This window comes from Nannospalax galili, unplaced genomic scaffold (genome assembly GCF_000622305.1).
Source record: "Nannospalax galili isolate Female #2095 unplaced genomic scaffold, S.galili_v1.0 scaffold87, whole genome shotgun sequence".
Taxonomy (NCBI): Eukaryota; Metazoa; Chordata; class Mammalia; order Rodentia; family Spalacidae; genus Nannospalax; species Nannospalax galili.
Genome location: NW_008360320.1, coordinates 12,920,704 through 12,940,922, shown reverse-complemented (window position 1 = coordinate 12,940,922; position 20,219 = coordinate 12,920,704). Strand labels below are relative to the sequence as shown.

The 20,219-nt window shown below is 37.9% G+C and overlaps 1 protein-coding gene across 1 annotated transcript in view; it reads right to left on the bottom strand.

The window, feature by feature from the left end:
- Positions 1-20,219, bottom strand: part of Lrp1b (LDL receptor related protein 1B) — a 2,166,816-nt gene that overhangs the window by 296,323 nt on the left and 1,850,274 nt on the right. The window contains exons 51-55 of the mRNA XM_008825194.2: positions 18,607-18,726; positions 13,006-13,134; positions 10,397-10,519; positions 4,736-4,876; positions 3,115-3,302 (exon numbers count right to left, since the gene is read on the bottom strand). Coding sequence (XP_008823416.1) covers positions 3,115-3,302; positions 4,736-4,876; positions 10,397-10,519; positions 13,006-13,134; positions 18,607-18,726 — 701 coding nt within the window. The remainder of the gene's footprint in view (positions 1-3,114; positions 3,303-4,735; positions 4,877-10,396; positions 10,520-13,005; positions 13,135-18,606; positions 18,727-20,219) is intronic.

Below are 20,219 nucleotides of genomic sequence, written 5' to 3'. Positions count from 1 at the left end.
GAGAATACTAATGTATCTCTCAACTTTCACCAGTGAAACTTCCTCAAACAACAGAGTATGATGCACACAGAAGGCCTCAGCTGACTGAGTTTTAGAGATCAAGAGACTGCAGAGTGCATGTCCTTGGATAGGGCCCCTATATTAAACCTCACCCACCCCACATCTCAGGGACCACTGTGGAAGAGGTGGTGGAAATAGTAAGAGCCATGATTGGTGTTTTTGGACAAGGTCTCTCTATAGTTCCAGGTGGCCTTGAACTCACTATGTAGACCAGGCTAGCCTTAAACTCACAGGGATTTGCTTGCCTCTGCCTCCCAAGTGCTGGGATTAAAGACATGCTCCACCATGCCTGGCTTCATTAATTTTAACATATGTCTGTATGCATCTAAGAAAATTATTTACAGCAATTCCTTAGGCATCATAAAACCTTGTGAAAATAGATTTATGCATTTCTGCCCGTATTTTCATCTCATTGTATAGCACACGCAAAGAAGGCAAAGTAAAAATTATGATATTTTAAAAGGTTTGACACCCAAGTATTCCTGCATGAGGAATCTTTTAAGATAACCCAGTATAATCTAACACGGTTTTCTATACAGCATCTTCTGCCAGGAGGTTTTCAAATGCTGTATTGTTACGTACTAAGATTTCCTCATATGAAAACATTTTAAAAGAAAATTTCATTTCTGTTTCTTGTTATAAAACATCCACAGGTGTTCCATGATTTTCCATTTTTATTGCCAATTGTTATGACAGACATTAAATACAGACAACTTAAGCAGAGATTTACTCTTAAATTTGTCATATAGAATATACATTTATCTCCTATAACTAGAAAATTATTCACAAACATTTGATTTAAATTTTTAAAAATATTTTATTATTTTTATTTAACGTGTATGAGTGTACTGCCTGCATGTAGATGTGTGTACCCATATCAAATGCAATGCCCACAGAGGTCAGAAGTGGCCATCAGATCCCATGGAGTTGGAGTTACAAATGGGTGTTAGCCTCCATGGGTCCTCTGCAAGAGCAGTCTGTGCTCTTACCCACTGAACCATCTCTCCAGCCCCTTGATTTAAATTTTAAGCTTGTTACGCAGAATAATTCTATAAAACTTTTTCTGATCTATTCAGAAAACATTTCTATACCAGTATATATAAGTTATCAAAAATATAGTCTCTGGCCCTGTGGGTGCTAAAGTCAATCAGCTGACATACACTCTGTCATTAGGCAGCTTCTGGCTCATTTACTTTACCACTTCCTTCCTCATGTATAGCACTTGTGTGTACATCTACAGTATAGTCTATACATTCAACGACTTCTTAATACAATATTAATTCTAATCACATTTTGAAAAACATAGCTTTCCTAATACTTGTTGTCCTTCGCCTTCATCTTTATATTTTTCACTGCTGGGGATCAACTCAGGGACTTGCATATGTTCCACAAGCATTCTACCAATGAACTACAGTATCAGAGCCAATATGTCTTTTTTTAGCCTCTATTTTTCTGGAGGGAGAAAATGATTGCTGAATTTCCAGGGTCACATCTATTTACAGTAACATCTTTACCAATATAGTTAAATAATCATGATTCCATAAATTTAGAGATTAAAAATAACAACTTAGGCTGGGCATGGTGGTGCACACCTTTAATTCCAGTAGTTAGGAGGCAGACACAGGCAGATCTCTGTGAGTTCAAGGCCAGCCTGGTCTACATAGTGAGTTCTAGGACAGCTGGGTCTACAGGGACACCCTGTCTCAAAAAGACCCCCCCCCCAAAAAAAAAATAGCAACTTGGTGGTTCAGTTGAACTTACATTATACAGGAATGGCTTTTCATAAACTGCCAAAGGAAAACAGATCAGTATCTTCATGACTGACACATCCTTTCTCTCAGGCATTCTTTTAAAGAGTTCATTTGGCCACTGGTGAAGCACTGCAGTGGAATGTGGCCCTCCCTGCCCATTTGTTTTCATGTTCCAATGCTGAGAACATCTACCTCATCTTGAAGTAAATTTGTCTCTCATTATCTGCTCTAGCTTTTGAAACAAGGCTTGAATCACTTCTTATTCTATTAATTCACAAAGATATTTCTTCCAAAGATATGGGCTCCAGACCCTCTATGTTTCAAAATTATTAAACTGGATAAACTTTATATTGTTAAGATTATTTTTGAGAAAGTACGTTTGGAGGAAGTCCACAAATGTGCACAATACCCAAAGTGAGTTCTATGAGCTACAGAACTCAGTAGCTGAAATCTAATAGTCTTCGCCAGCAACACCCTGCCTCGGTGTTTTATAAAGGCCATTAGTCTACTGCCAGTTCATCCTGAGCTTGACCAATTTCGAAAATTAATTTTCAAGTGAATCACTTTTCTTTTTCCTTTTTGGTATGCTGAGAACAGAACTGAGGGTCTCACACATGCCAAGTAGGGGTTCTAAGAACTAAGCTACAGTCCCAGGTTACAAATGAATTGCCCTTAATGAGGTTTCCCAATGCTCACATCACCAGTTTTAAATTAACACAAAAGTTCACTTTTTAATATTTTGCTGGTGGAGTCTGAATACAGCCATAGATTTAGAGGCTGTTTCTGTCCATCAGTTTTCCATTGAATCTCTCTCTTCAGGGAAAAGGCAGTAGCAAAAAGCAATTGAATTAGGTATGACTTATTTTTAATGTGTTTATACTAGGTCCTAATGTATAATTTCTGGTTTTTCTTTCTTGTTTATGTAATAATATTGTGTTTTTTGATATTTAAGTAAATAAATAATTACTTATTCTACTGCAAGGATGTGCAAGAGTTAATGGGAGGAAGAAATGAGAACCTAGGTTTAATATGTTTATACAGCTACTGTCGTAACATTGCACTAAACTGTGTTCTTTCCCTATTCCTAACAGATTAAAAAATGTCTTGACATTTCTTATTCCTAACTATAATCTCGTATCTTTCATATCATATATCATTATACTTTTTTATGTATAGGCACTGTTTCCATAAATAGCTTTACTCAACAATACTATAATACTTTTAAACTTATACTGGAATGAAAGTCTTCATTGGCTCAAATTCTAATGTATCGTATGATTTGCTATTTTCTATTAGTACCCACCTTGTAGCTGACTGGCAAATCCTGACAATCTTGAGAACATCCACTGACTTTCTTACTCAAACATTCATTTATATGGCAGTTCCTCTCATCTGAGCCATCACCACAGTCATCCGTATTGTCACAGAGACCACCATTGGGAATGCACCTGCCATTTTTGCACATAAAAAATGAACTGTTGCATGACTGTTCTGGAAAAAGAAAATAAAACAAATGGAATATAAAGGGCATGCCATTTCTTATGCTGCAGTGTTTGAAAGCACTCACAAATATGATGACTTATACGTCAAAAATTATAACAAATATACGTGCATAGAAAATGCTTTATAGTCAGTACAATATTTTATATACAATGTATGAAAAACCAAGGGCAAACAGTATGCCATTTGAAAACCTAGCTTTCCTGTGAAAGTAACTGTCACAATAAGCATTCACAGTAACACTGGAGGACTCTGTCTCATAGATATTATGAAGAATGAGTTCAAAGGTATAATGATGCTTTGACATTTCCCTCAAGCTATAGGTCTCTGAGAAATTAAATCTTTAAAACCAAGAATGTAGAATAGGTGGATATTCCTAAATTCTTTTCTTCAAAAAAAAATATAGCACTGACATTTTTAAGTCAGGCCATAAAAAGGACATTGATGGTGAACAATGGTTCTTCTATACATAGCTGTAGAAAAGGGTTCAGCTTGCAGCTACTCAACTGAATGGACGGAACATTACTCATCATCACATATGGCTTAAAAACCTATTAACATGTAAACTATATCAGAAAAGGGAATTGAATTTGCACTAAAACATATGACTAAACACTCAGTCTTCAGAACAGTGAAGTGATATATAGAATGAGCTTGATCATATGCATGTCTGAAGGCAACATGTTTCTATTAATATCCTGTGAAATTTAGCCCATTTTGTCTATGTGTGAATAATACAGACTGTTTCTACATAGGTTTTTTTTTCAAATATACTTTTCGTTTACAATTTAATGGAATATTGCAATTACACAAATGAATGGCATCAATAAGAGTACAGCATGATGATGTGATAGTCTCATTACATCTGCTTTTATGTTTTAATTTCTACATAAGTTTATGTAGAGACACTGTTTTCATAGAAAATATTAATATAAGATCCAAGCTGGGCATGGGTGGACTTGGCTATAATTCTAGCACTTAAGAGGCAGGGGCAAGGGGAAGAAGCTCAAGGTCATCCTTAGCTACACAGTGAGTTTGAGGCCAGGCTGAGATACTTAAGAACCTGCCTCAAAACAACAGAAAATGTGTTTGAGTGTGTGAGAGGGCAGCTCAAGGACCTGTCGTAATTGTAATTTTGAATCTTTGTGTTGCTTACACAGTCTGGAACCACGTAAGTGGGCTCTTGGACTGTGCCATGACTGGTCTATTTGTATGTTTTGTCATTATATTACAAAAGCAAAACGAAACTTTAGAAGTCTAGCATGGTGGTTCACATTCCTAATTTCAACATTTAGGAGCAAGGTGAGGAAGAATTAAGGGTTTGAGGTCAACCTGGGCTCCACACGAAACTCTTCCTCAAAGAAACAAAAATAAAAAAGTAAAAAGAAACTTGAAAATGAACACAGTGTTGTAGAGCGCAGTACCTGCACTCCTGCACCCGGGGTTGATTGGTGCTTCATCAGACCTGTCAGGACAGTCGAAGTCACCATCACATTGCCATTGAGTATTTAGCAGGCAGCGCCCGTCAGCACAGCGGAACTCCTCTGCACCACACTGCCGGTATCCTGGAGAAAAAGAAGTGAGCATGCCGGCCAATTCTTGTCATAAACACTGCCCTCTCAATGCACACCATTCCTAATTCACCAGGAGGCTACCCCGCCCACTGTGGAAACACTTCTTGTTTCTTTCCATTACAGCTGTGAGAAATATTTGTTTGAAAGGTTAAATATATAACACAGGACTACACTGCTTTGGTTGCTTGATGTCTACATTCTATTGATTTCTCTTAGAATGGAAAACAAAAATGAAAGCTTTTAAGAATTATTTCAAGACTTGGTTGCTCAGTATTGTGTTACAATTTCCTCTAAGACAAAACCTTCCATTTTGGGGAGGGGGTGCTGGGCAAACAAAAGGATGTTTTGAGAGTGGGTGGAACACACCATCAGGGATGGAAGCTCATTAAACTCAAGAAATAAACCACTCAGCGGCTTCCAGAAGTCCCTAAAAATGTCCAAGTTCACTAGGCCCCGCTTTCCTCAAGACTGCTGACATTCAGACAAGCCAGGCTGTCTGGGTGAAGCAAAGACTAGCTGAGCTTCCTGGAAGAGATCAGACCAACCGAGCTTCCTGGAAAGGACACTTAAGCTGCCTGCGGGTTGTGTAGTTATGCAGGTTTCCTGCTGTCCTGAGCTGTCGCTCATGTTGGTGGTGGGCTTTTGGTAATGCAACTGTCTTTGAGTCATTTCTGCAGCTGGAAGTAAGTAACCCCTCATTCATTATTTCTGTAACAGCCCCAATAAAACTCATTAGTTTAAAAGTTTGACTTTGGTGCTACCTTTAGGTTAGCACTTTGGCTCCCTGTCTGTCCTTGGTTGCCTATCTGAGGTTGAGTAGATGTTTGCTCTTGCTTCCCCAGGAGTAGTGTCACACAGTGAGGTGGAGCCGAATGGAATATTTAAGGAAATTATGAGGTTTAATCCTTGTTTTCTCCCTCTGCCTCTGCCAGCAAGGTTCAACTGATAAGTTGACCTAGAACTACTGACCCTGTATGCTGGTGAAACTTTCTCAATTATGTTTGGCTCGGATGGAGACTTCTGGAATGACTTTTAGATGGGATTTTTTAAGCATGTTTTTCTTTTCTAAATGTATAATATTTTGCCAGGTTTTAAGACTTTGCTGATAGCTGATCAATATGTAAGTTTCTTTCTCACTGTAACCCAATGCATAAAGTATAAAAGATATGTTCTACTTCCCTTTGGGGTCCAGATTTTGAGGCTTGACCCTCCTGGACCAGGCTACAGCCTAAATAAAATACCTGCTTCCTGTATACTCCCAGTGTCGCGGCCAGATTTTTTATACAACAACAGCAGTTACATATGGTATCTGGAAAGGTTCAGATAGCCCTGCCCGTCACCAACAGGATCCCAAGGACTTCTCATGCTCCTGAGAAAAGGGAACCTAGCTGATAAGCACCTTGGTCTTTGATGTCAAGAGAAGCAGACTTTTCTCCTCTGTTTGGCCAACACAGCAGGCTGCCCCTTTGATCTCTAAAGAGGACAGGTTTTAACAGTCCGGCTCTCCCACTTCCCCCCAACCCAACTTTAAAAAAAGTACATCTTCCTGCCTTCTTCAGGAAGCAGAAGCCTCCCTTTTAAAAGACCCCGGCTCAAGACCTGGGCAGACATTTTCCCTGCCCAGAAGGGAATCTGCCCCATGTGTTCCTTTGCTAATAAACCCTATTTTGATGGAGTTTTATCTGTGGTGCCTCATCCTCCATTCGCTTGTTTTCCACCAACTTTTTACTAATCAGTATCAGGACAGACAGATGAACTAATTCTAAACTATATCAGCAATCTCAGAAACTGTAATGTGATATTTACACTTTGCAAATAATATTTAATTAGACAAATTATTAAAGTAAAAAAATCTGGATTTTTAAAATCTATTTTACATTGGTGTTTTGCTTGCATGATTCATATACACCATATGAGTGTCTGTTGCCAGAAGAAGATGTTGGATCCCCTGGAACTGTAGTTACAGACAGTTGAGCCACCATGTGAGTGTTGGGAACTAAACTTCATCTTGTGCAAGAGCAGCAAGTGCTCTTAATCACTGAGCCATCTCTCCAGCCCGAAAATAAGAAAAATGTAAAAAGCAATTTATAGAACAATGAGCAAAACCATTCTCATAGCTATTCTATGTGTTGATGCTTTGTTAGAACCACTAAAAACTTTAGTCAAATCATAAAATGAGCCATCATTTGTTAATGTTCACATCTGTTCTAATTATGATCATATTTATATCTGACTGTTGAATTAGGTTTTACAATAAAATTTTCCTGTTAGTAAACATAAAAAGATCACCATACCTACTAAACCTTGAAAAAAACTGGTAAAGTGTTTTACTTTTAGAAATAAAACTGTATGACTTAATAAAATGGTGAGACTAGAGTCTTCTAAAATGTCCTGTTGGTATTGCTTCCTCCCTCCCTCTCCTTTCGCCAGTCTGTCAGGTCCTGTCCAGTCCAGTCAGCAACAAAAGAGCCCAGCTGTGTCCCTCTAAACACAGTTCTCTTTGCTGTTCTGCCAAATCTCCTTCCACCTAGTAGCCTCCAGTTCCTTTTAATTAAAAAAATATTTCTGTGACATGACGTCTCCCTTCAGAAACACCTCTCACAACAAAACAAAACAAAAAATAACAAAGGCTGTCAAATTCTGAAATCTCTAAGGACTCTGCATAGTTGGGGAAAAATTTGATACTCTTGACCCCACCACCAAGGATGAGCTTCTTGGATTAGTAGTACTCTTAACCCACTCCCAAGGGTTTCCTCCTCCACCCTCAGCTTTCTGCCTGAAATCCCTTCCTGTTCCAGCAGAGGATGCTGCAGTCAAGCCCCGCCTCCCTCCTTTAGCCTACTGCTTTCTTACTTTCATTTTGTCCCTCTGCTCTCCTTTACTAGGCTAAAGTGAGTGAGTGTTACCTGAATGCCAATAACCACCACAGTAAGGGAGCTCTCCTGAACTGCACTTTTGGTCTCTAAAACAACACTTTCAAACAAGTAATTGTGCCTTTTTGGTACTGTCGACTTAACATATTCCGAAACATAGTCTTCATTACATTTCTTTCCTGCATCAGAAAAACAGACCCTTATTCTATCCAGTTCCAAAATGTTACAGTTTCTTTACTGTTGCTGTGATAAAACACTCACCGAAAGCAACTTGGGTGAGGAAAGGAAACCCTTTTTTTTTCTTCTTACACCTTATAGTCTCTCAGGGAAGACAAGGGAAGAACTCAAAGCAGAAGCCTGGATCAGGAACTGAAGCAGAGATCATAGAGGATCTTACCGGCTTGCTCAACTACCTGTCTCATGCAGCCCAGGCCCACCTGTCTAGGACTGACACTTCCACAGAGGCTGGACCTTTAATTAACAATTAAGAAAACGCCCAACAGTCATGTCTCCTGGCCAACCAGATACAGGAAATTCATCAACTGAGGTTTCCACTTCCCCACTATTGTCTATGTTTTTCTCAAACTGACAAAAGCTCACCAATGGCAACACCATCCACCGTATCACAAGTTGGAAATGACTTTATCCTGCTCATCCATCCGGGAACGCCCAGCTATAAATGACCTCTGAGCTTTGCACTCTGGGCTCCCTTCCACTCCAGCATTCCTAGTCTAGTTCAGAGCTGTACTGTTAATCTTCAGAATGTTCCAATAACTTCCTAACTAGTTTATAATTATCTTACATTTCTTCTTGTCCATGACAATTTTCTTCCACTCTGGTTAAAGAGATGGTTCTAGAACATAAATTTTACTGAGACATCACATACCTCAAATTCAGAAACTATGCTGGCCTCAGAGACAAAACATACAAATTAACATCGCATCCGAGGAATTTTTTAATCTATATCCTATTTAAGTTTTTAACTGCAATTTAAAATCACAGAAAGCTAATTGTTGTTCCTTGATAATATTGACTCACATCTTTATAAACTTTTAATATATTGCTGCATCTCATTTAAAGAATTTACAAAAATGCTGTATTTATCTTAGCAGCCACTGGGGTGAAGTGTTATTTTTCCACATATTTTACAGGTGAGAAGCACTTTTTCAAGGTCACACCTCTAATAAAAGCAGATGAAGGAACCTGGGCTACCTGACTCCCAGAGCTATAACATTAAACACTATGCTCTTACATCTCTAGATTTGTTCCAATAACAAACACTCCTCCTACGAACCCTTTGTGTCTACCCCAAGAATTATTTCCTCAGCTCTAATTCCATGTATTGCAATTTTATTATAATTTGTAAAAGCAGTTTATCATGTATCATATTTTGTATTTTCTGGTTACTGATTTCTTCTGCCTCAATCAACCCTATCTCAACCAAACCCAATGTCTGCCAGAGAGGAGATGAATTAACTCAGATCAAGAATTACACCTGAAATTATGATGTAGCATCTAAAATATCAACTTGAATGCATGCCTTAAAAATGAAATGAGTATACAAACATACAAACAATGATTTCAAAGAGACATTGATCAAAGAGTAAAGATATATACACTGTAAAGAACATCGGGAAATGGCTCTAAGAACACTGCACAGGAAGACAGAGGTGACACTGTCCACTGTACAGGAGGACAGAAATAAGAGGTAACACTGTGTACACTGCAGAGGACAGAGATGGCAATGACTATACAACACAGGAGGACAGAGGACACTGTGTGCATTGCACATTAATGAGAGTGGGAGTCACTGTGTCCTTGTCACAAGGAAGGCACATGAACGTCATGAACCCACAGCCCTTGGAGCTCAGAGGATTGCACTGAGTCCCTGTCCCTGAGAGAAGAGGATGTCACTGATTCCTGTGTGGGCACAGGAAGCCTTTGCATGCACATTTCATGCATATGTTAATGTATTACTTAATATTTCATAAAGACTCCAGATTCACAGAAGATTTTAACTTCTACTGTGGATTCTCATATTTGTCTAGTTTTGTCCAGAATGTTCAAATTTAGAAGCAGTACATATAATGGTTATATAACTGATGCAATGTACAGATATATTTTGTGAAAAGAACAGTACATTTCATCTTATAAAATACGTGTTTTACTCATTTTTATTTATTTTACTTCATTTTAATCTATTTTACTTAATTTCAAGTGCATGCATCAAAGTCAAAAGTCAAGAAAAATATTAAGTATCCATTTTTCTGATAATTTGAATTTTAATATTTTATCTCAAGCATTTGTTTTGGATTAAAGATTGAACAAGCCAGTCATGTGTCATCTTCAATGTTTGAACTACTTCAAAACACTTCAAACTTAAGGCCTTTTAAGACATTTTCCCGTATAGCTGCTGATTGTTATGAATATACTACATGGGAGTGATTTGCGAAAGAATGTATAACTGCAGTAAAAATTAAAGAAGTCACATGTAGCTGGATTAGCAACACTGAGTTCACTGGCCCTTACTGACATTAATAAAATGCCTGTGTTGTTTTTGTTGTTATTACTTGTGTATCCCAGAGTCCGTTTTACAGACTGAACTGAGAATCTCCATGAGATGTTAACCAACACTCACCACACTGCAGAAACTCATCTGAGCCGTCTCCACAGTCATCATCATGGTCACACACGAACTGCTTTGGAATGCACACTTTATTATGGCACATGAAAGCATTTTCATCACATGTATTATTGGGAGCTAAGAAAGAAATCACACACACACAAAATAAATTACATAAATACATATTTGATCTTCATCCACACTAAAAGTTTACAGCATGTATGAAACTATAACAATTCATAGATAATTGTAAAAAAAAAAAGATGCTTTTTGTTCAATATATTAGATAAACTAATGATCTCATGCATATATTAGACTGTCAATATGTACATACATGATTTAATGTTTTTGTATTACTAAAATTGACAGTACTCTGGAGAGGTCCTAAAACTTCAGCTCAGGTGTGCTTTCTCAAAGATCCATTCAAATCGTCCTGTATTCAAAACAGTCAATCTAAGAATACCATGGATGCTGGTTTCTCTGCTGGTGCTGATGCTAAGGCCAGCAGAGGTGACTCTGCAGTAACTGGCAAGTGTTAATGCTCTTGATGGAAGCAAAAGATCACCAAGACTAAGAATGTTGTGGATTTTAAAAGAAAACAGAACTTGTGGATGCCCACAACCTCAATAAGGGGGTGCAATTTATGCAAAAGGAAGATCAATGGGATGATGAGCCCCACCATAATGCAACCCACCTTATGAATATTGATCGTTTAGGGATACAGAGTAAGTAAAGCAGTGTTCTAGCAAGTGCCTAAGCAATGGCTGACCCAAATTGCAATAAAACTGATGCAGAGGAGGTTGGCTTTGATACAGAGCAGGCAGAACTGCAGGAGCCTTGCAAGAGCCCTTCTAATCATTTCAATAATATTCTCTTAATATCAAAGGGCAAACACTATAGAAAAACTTGAGGTTCAAGACATTGCAAATGCCAAGAATCTTCTACATGCTATTGTCAAATGTCATGCAGAATAAATCTGCGGGGATGCCTGTCTCTTGTGTTTGCTTGAGGAAATTATTCACCTCCTTGCTGCATGTGTTTCTTTATCTGTAATAAAGACAATAAAATCTGTCCAACAATGTTCTCATAGGAACATAAGGTGTGTGAACATATTTCTTCAACTTAGATATTCAACAAATTCCTACATACTTTTAAAATTCCTATTTATATATTAATTTTGTTTGGCAGATTCCCCAAAACACTTTGCTGCAAAGCCAAAGGTATTTAATAAGGTAAATAAAAAGCACCTCTTGCACTATTTGATATACGATGGGCGCTCAAAACAGTACACACCTCTTTCCCCACAGAACATGCCTCTCTTGTCTTTGTCTTTCAAGACTCTCACAACACGGTCAGTTTTCAAGAAGTGCTCACATGACTTTTTACATATTTCTCGCTGATGATCCAGTATATTTTAGCCATGTCACTTAACACTTGAGGTTTATAATTATTTTCTAAGTGTCTCAGTTCCCTGCCTCCAGCTGTCCCACACCTAATGAAGTAGCTTCAACTTTGCTATACATAATTATGGTAATTATTCACATAGAGCCACAGGCAGGTAAAACAGAAAGGGTCTAATTTTTTTTGTATGTTGCCTAGTAATGCACTTAAACAAATTTATTTTGAGCAATTATATAGAAGTCACACAGAAACAGCATTAAAATTTGCATATTATAACCAAAGTAAAATTCAAGAGTTGTTAATAACCCTGGTAACTTTGAACTGTGAACAATGCCATTCCTAATACATAAATTATTCTTTAAAACACAGAGCAACAGTAAGTTATTCGGCTTTAACATTTTCAGGTCACTTGAGTGCAATTTGCTACATTTTAGCATAATATATTTTATAGTACCCATGTGGTTTGAAAGTGTTAATATGCCTCCCAGAGTGCTAACTTGCTACAATAGCAACAGCAGAGCAGTACCGTCTGGATTTCTGAATTGATGCATAATCCTTGATTATGTAGCCCTCAGTGGCAACTCCAGCTATCACTCTTAGTTTTAGGATCTGCAGTCACGTGCTCACTTCTCCCATCCTCCTGATCATGCAAAGGTGTTTATCTAAATTTTTACTGCTGAGTAATTCCCTGAAATGACCTCGAGTCAGAAACTGAGTAAATTGTCTGACCTCAAAGGTGTTCTTCTGATCCCTCAGTTCCATTCAGCTCTATCCATACTCCTTTTACCTGACCTAAGGGTTAATACCCTATCTCTGGAACTAATAGGTGTTTACTGACCTCCTGGTCAATAGTTTTCTAAGCTGATAGCAACCATTTATAGAGTATCTATAATAGGCAACCTAAAACCTTTTAAGGGAGGGGAGTTTAATAAGAAAATACCAGTCTACTACCACCCTTGTGTATATAATGCAGTTTTACTATCTCAGAGGTTAAATAATAAATTTTCAGTCACTAAAATATTTTTTAAAAGGGGTTCTGCCTTTGAACACATCTGAAATATGCTGGAAGTGTCAAGGCTTGCTCAACTGCTATGATACCAACATCCCACCTGGACCCTTGAGGGCCAGGGATGGGGAAAATAGTGGAAAATGCAATATTTGAGGAAAACAAACACCCCAGCATACTGTTTTCTTTGACACACAGGCCCAGCCAATGTCCATACCGCAGCCCGCTGTGGAGAGCTCATCGCTCCCATCAGGACAGTCCCTCTCACCGTCACAAAGCCAGTGCAGTGGCACACAGGCATGGGAACCCTGGCAGCTGAACATGTCAGCAGCACAGGTGACAGCACCTAAAACCCAAAAGAAAAATTGTATTAAGACCACTGTGCCTCGACTAGAAGTTGGCTCCTATTCACAGCTCCTGTGGAAGGGGCAGAAGAGTCTTGCATACCAGGAAGAGAAGGTTGCCATTCAGCATCATCTCATGTTTTCCTAAGTATCGACATAGCTTTGTTTAAGGATACATTCTTTATTTGCCACAAATGTTATATTGTTTAAGCTGCAAGGTATAAAATGATGCCTCTTCTCCTTGAAAATATAGCAAAGCACAGAAAGGTCCCGGGGTTCCTAAGTGCCACTCTGAAGGCACTCAACCCATGCAGTTAAGAACAATGGAATGAGAAGGATGACGATGCTTTATTGCTTAATGTGTGAACTACTTCTCATAACTCATTTCGTCCTTGCAGAAATTCCATCCCAGAGAACTATTCTTAGTCTCAACGTTAGCTTCATCAAATTGAAAACTGGCAGAAATCACAGCTGTAGGAAGTTCCACATGCTGAACTGAGAAGTCCCCAACTTTTCCTTCTGATTAATGAATACTTTCTCCTAGCAGCTAATGTCATTGTTCTGCCCTATCTTACGTTGAGGGAAAGAATAAATCAGTACCTCTTTGCTTTTCCACTTGCAGAAGCTGCCCTCCTCCTGGGGCTTGTTGTCTCTCTGGGGTGTCTGATCACTCTTTCAGTGATTGTTGACAAGAATTGCAAATTCACATGGCCACAGCTGGCTTCTTTTGCTCCTAGTATGAGCACAGGCTGACCCCCCCATCTATGATGCTCTCTCATTGTCTCCCTGGCTGCTTCTACGGCATGTAGCCTCAAAGCTTGCTTTGTTTATTTGTGTATATAAAATGCTTATTAAGGGAATAATCAGCAAGATCCCCAATCTAATTTTTCAAATTTCACTTTCTTAGAATCAAAAAAGTCCAAAATACCTACAAAACATATACTGTTAAAATTATTTTTCAAAAACCTTAGTATCCCTAGAAAGGGGTATAGTGCAGCGATCATTGCTTGCTTAACACTGGCACGTCCCTGGGTTCATTCCCCAGAAATGCACAAAGAAAAGTGTCCATGAAAAAGTTTGAGAAGCTTGACTAATAGAAATACTTGCTTCTAATCACTTCAAACCAGCACCAATGTGCTTTAATTGAAGGATTACTATCCTTTCTCTTTTAGTCATATAAACCTCTGGGTAGACAATACTTCTTGATGAACCACTCTCAAAACAGACAGCAGAGGATTACCATAGTAAAATCCCTGAGATGTCTAATCCCAGTCAAACATGACTGTCCCTGATATATACTTGGGTGACAATGATAAAATGTTATGTGAATATTGACATGTCCCAGTAATTCAGAACTGCCCATTTCATTTAATAGCAGTACTTTAGTAGAAAAAGATTTAATAGGGTATCCATTGCTAGACGAAGTCAGAAAATAATCTATAAAATAAATGTTGCTTTTATTTAAAAATGAAATTTGCCTCTGGTTATACCTTTCATAGCTTTTATGATTATTCTCTTCCAATGGAAATTATTTTTATAATAGTTCCCCATAATTTCAAGCATGTTATAAGAACACAATGTCATTTTTAATATTGAACCCACAATTCACAGTTTTAACTTCATTATCATTACTTAGCCTGAGCTTTTAAAACTGTATTATTTCTACCAAGGGGACTTTGATCAAGGTAGCGCTCGTTACCATTTATAATATCCCACTTTCCCCAGGTGGAACTACAGGAAGAACACTGATGTGTCAATGACAAGATCTGATTCTGCCTGACCTTGGAGAACACTCATGGCTGCATTTCCCTATCATTAGAATAAGGAGTATGACTAGGTAATTATGAAGTCATCTCTGGCTATAAAATGGCATAAGGTTCTTTGCAGCTAATTTGCTGGCTCCCTTGATAGTGTTCAACAGATTCTGCGCTAAGAACATGCCAAAACACTGAAGTCAATTGGGAAGAAAATGAGCCAAAGAAAAACTCATGGCTTCATTTCATGGCTGCCAGTGCCATCTGGAAACACACCGTCTTCTTTAGGGAAAAGCATCTCTGAGGAGAGAAAACCTGACTGAAACCCTGTCCTAGGCCATTTGTGCCTGTTTTCAGACAGCCAGAGTGATTGGTCAAACCCACTATCGTTTTTAATATTTTGAATACTGAAATTCTGGTGCTACTTCTGTCATCAAGAATTAGCTGTGTAACTTTAGGTAAACTGATTATTTTCTTGTGTCTCAAAAGATGGAGATTGAGGCTGGGGACAGCTCAGCAGTTAAGAACACGTATTGCTCTTCCAGAGGATTCTGGTTTGCTTCCTAGCTGCCACATCAGGCGAGTAAAAATAACCTGTAACTACGACTTTAGAGTATCCAACACCCGTTCCTCGCTCTTGCAGAAAACTGCACTCATGTGACAGATACACATGTACATATGAATAAAATAATAAATCTTAAAAGAAGATGAAGGACTAAAGCATGAATTTAGTCCAGCTTATGAATGCTGACATCCTCAATGTCCTTTCTCATAAGTGCAATGCACTTGTAAAAAACAACATGCCTCAGAACATTTGGAGGAAGGACTCAACAATCTACATTTTAACACATCTGAGCAGGACTTTATACTGTAAATGGTTAGAAACCACAGAGAGGGATTATTTGCAAGGTTGCTTTCCTAACATAAAATACTAAATTCAGTTTGTTGACTTAAATTTGGCCTAAAGATGTATTATTTGTTATCATATTGGTAGAATAGGAAATATAGCCTGTGAATAAATTAATAGACCCATTGGCTGAATGAAAATAAATATTGTTCTCTATCTTCTTTATTTAAAAGCATTTTCAAGACTGGTTTTGTGTATGTGTGTGTGTGTCATGGAACCCTCTTCCTTGGCCCCCTCCCCTGGACTTCCTAGACCCCTGCCCCTATTTAGGACTAACTGCTCTTTTTTGCTCCTGTAAATCACTTGGCTTGAGGGAACCAGAGGGACAAACTGCACCGTCTCCATTTTGACTGATTCCTCCATTTTGTGATGTCTCATGGTCCTAGACTAGGCAAGCCCGGGCATGTTCAGGGGGCCCAGGCAGGTTTGAGGCCTTATAAGGATTACCTGGGTCCTCTAGCCCTGAAGATGACAGTCAGCACATTCCACAGCCCTGAGGGTAACACCCACCAATGAGAGGCCTCCAAGACTGTAACCAATCAATTCAAAAGTATGTTGGTGGCAAGGACTCTTTGGACCAATCAAAATATAAATCTGTCATTCCCCTCCTCCCTTTGTCTGAAACCTATGAAAAGCTCCCTCCTCCTGCCTAGTTTGGTCTGAGAGTCTGAGCTTAAGCTGGAGTAAAGACTCTTTGTTCTTACATGCTCTCTGGACTCCGTGGCAATTCTTGGGGATCCATTCTCTGCACAACAGTGTGTATGTGTGTGTGTGTGTGTGTGTGTGTGTGAGAGAGAGAGAGAGAGACAGAGAGACAGAGAGACAGAGAGACAGAGACAGGCAGAGACAGAGACAGGCAGACAGAGAGAGAGAGAGAGACAGAGAGAGAAACAGAGAGGATACAACATCACTTGGACAAAAAGGAAAGAAACAGAGAGCTAAACAACGAGGATAAGCTCAGGGACATAGTGTACATTGGCTTTGTTAGATAACTGTAATAATTAAGTAGATAATCTTCTATAGCCCCAAAATAGTCAAGAAGTCAAGAAATTAGCAATAAAGTTAAATTTCACACAGCTTGAAAATAAGACATAAATGCAGGGAACTCTTACTTTAGGGCTGTTTGCCCTTTCTATCACACTGTGTCCCTCAGAAAGCAGTTATCAGTGGACCCATTTAGTAGTGGGTTAAAGAAAAGGTCAAAAGCAGGTGGTTTTATACACAGGAAGCATCCTCATCCCAAAAAAGTCTTTTTGTTAAAACTGACAAGATTTACAACAAAGAGGAACAAAGGAAGGAGCCAGTAAGTCATCTAATTAATCACAATTACTGTGTGTTCAACGCATTTTATAATGATCTTTCCTATACTTATCTTTTCTAAAACTACTTTGTTCCAGCTCCATAAAGAGAAAGGATATTTGGACTGGCTTAAATACAAGAAAATAAATTACTGGTATTTCAGGAAATATCACCAATTTTATGTTATCTACAGCCAAATTCCATTTAGGTTGAGTATTACAAAACACTCCCTCTGTCTTTGTGGTAATAAACTAAATAGCTGACCACACCTCTGAAACTGTGAAGCACACTCAGCTCTATGAAGGCATCTTAACTTATTACTCGAGTTTTCCTTCTTCTGAAATAGTGGTAATTTTCATATTAATTAAGAGATGCCAAGAAGCCCACTGTAATGGTGAAAGATATACAACTATAAATATAAACACTATGTATTTAAAAGGTCACGTAGGTAGGCAGACAGACTTGGAAACAAATAAGTAGAATGCTTGAACAACAATCAGACATTTATGGGGTTTAGCTGTTTTCCTTTATTTAACCCTTGAGAAATTCAGGAAATAATTCTATATGAACTGTGTAATATATATTTGTGATTATTACACAAAGCACACTGGCTTTGCAAATAAAAAATAAAACAGGGAAACAGACTTTCAGCTCAGATATCTCCAATAATATAAATATTGAATTTTAAAGTACATTGAAAATTGTATAAACTTGCTAACATTATTTCCTTTCTAAAACAACTCAGTCCTAATGTTTTACTACAAAGTGCTCACAAAAACCATGGGAGATGGTTTGTAGTGGTGTAAATTTGTATACTAACTTGGGAAGCAACACAATCATGTGCTCATGAGTCATCCCCGCAAAAATCAGTCAAGCTAACCGTGAAAATCACTGGGATTTCTCTAGAGAAGTTGAAAACTAAAAATAAGATGGACTAACATATTTATTGGGGAACACTTTGACAAAACTCTACCTCGTGAATATGTGTACTTTAAAAAAAATAATAAAATAAGGGCTAGAAAAAAGTGGCTCAGTGCTGAAGATGTAAACTTCTCTTACAGAAGACTCCAGTTCAGTCCCCAGGACCCACATGGGGTGTCTTACAACTCCTTGTAATGCTAGTTCCAGGAAATCTGGCTCTGTGGGTTACCCGTACTCATGCGTGTCTACAGACCCACACAAAGACACACATATATGCACATGACTAAAAATATTTCTAAATTAAGGATGCTACTTTAAAAACAATAAAATAGATCAGCATAAAAATAATAAAATATTGCATACAAATATAATTTTAATGATGCTTATTACATCAGAGAGGGTTTATGTGTGCTCCAAAATGATCAAGCATATATATATACATATATATATATAGAGAGAGAGACAGACAGACAGACAGACAGAGACAGAGAGAGACAGAGAGACAGAGAGAGACAGACAGAGACAGACACAGACAGAAAGAGACTAAAATTCCCTAGGAAGAATTGCTTGAGAACACAAAGTAAGCTGCTCACCACAAATACTGTCACCTTCATCTAACCCGTCCCCACAATCATCTTCTCCATCACAAATCCAATGCTTAGAAATACATTTTTGTGCAGAACAAGCAAACTGGTTCCAAGAGCAAGAGGAATCTAGAAAACAAAGAAAATTGCTTTAAGCGGAAACTCTAGGAAAAATAAGTCCCAGTGATCTGTCACACATTTATAAAACCGTTTATAACAATGTTGTATTTTTAAAAAGTTGTAAGGAACAATATCTTGGATGACATGATAAATAGTCAAGGAAATAGATATGCTTACCCCAATTAGAACTTTCTACACTGTGAACATAGATCAGAACATTACACAGCAGCAGTTAGCATATGTAATTGTAGATCAATTATAAAAAATAAACATTATGCTTGGGACATCTTAAAACATATTTAACAACAAGAGAGCTCTTTCTTAGACTTTCTAAATAAGCCATCCTACAATGAAATAAACTAAATTCCTGCTTTCTAAGACAACTTCATATGAAGTCTGACAACAGTTGCAAACTCCTGTTCCCAGCTTGCTCCAATGCTTCCTCAGCAAAGCTTTCTCAGGGCTCACCTCTGACTTCATCCCCACAATGGCTACTCGCCTCTAAGGATGTTCTTGATCACCACCCTGAGACATTTAAATACTTCAAGTGCAGAGATTTTTTTGTTTTCTTTTGTTTTGTTTTTTAGTCAACCTTTAACAAAGAAAAAAAATCATACCCTAAACAAGATAACAATAAGGTGGGCTGACCAAAAAATATTTGTTTTTAAGGTGAGGTAAGAGGTTCAATACTGATAATAAATCAATGGTTTCATACTATCAATTACTAATACATTGATGCTTTTGCTTCATTATTTGAAAATGCTAGAGTTTGTAATTCTTCAATAAAAGCACCAAAATTCATTGGAAAAATGACTGGGTTTCTTCCCAGATCAGATGTTTTCAATAATGACACACTTCAGTTCTTTCTAATGTTAATATTTTTATTGCCTCACTTCAACCTCAGTGTCTCCCCTCCATCTAGCATACTCCCAAATGAAATACCCCCAAATGAAATTATTCAAAACACAAATTTTCATGAAAATAGCAATTTGGCTTTATGATGATTAATCTTAATTTTTCAGTTTGCTAAGATTAAGAATCACAAAGGAAACAATCTATGAGCATGTTTAGCAGGGGTTTTCTAATTTTGGTTACTAGAGGTGTGAGCACACACCCTAAATGTTGGTAACACCACCCCATGGGCTGGAGTTCTGGACTAAAAACAGGGGGAAAGTGACCTGGGGGCAAGCATTCATTATTCTCTGCTTCTTGGGTGGACTTCCCATGACCAGCTCCTCCTGCTCCTAATGCTACACCTCCTCTGCCATGGCGGGCTGTACCCCCTGCAACTGTGAGCCAAACAAACCTTTTCTTCCTTAAATTGTTTTTGTCAGATATTTTTCACATATGAGACAATTAATTAATATAGCACTTAACTGAAAAAAATGTATTTTTCTTTCAAATGTTTATTTAAATAGTGAAATAAATAAAATTTAGTCAGTTTCAGTGTGGGAAAAACAAAATTAAAGATGTAATCATATAATGACTTCCTCCTTCTTTAA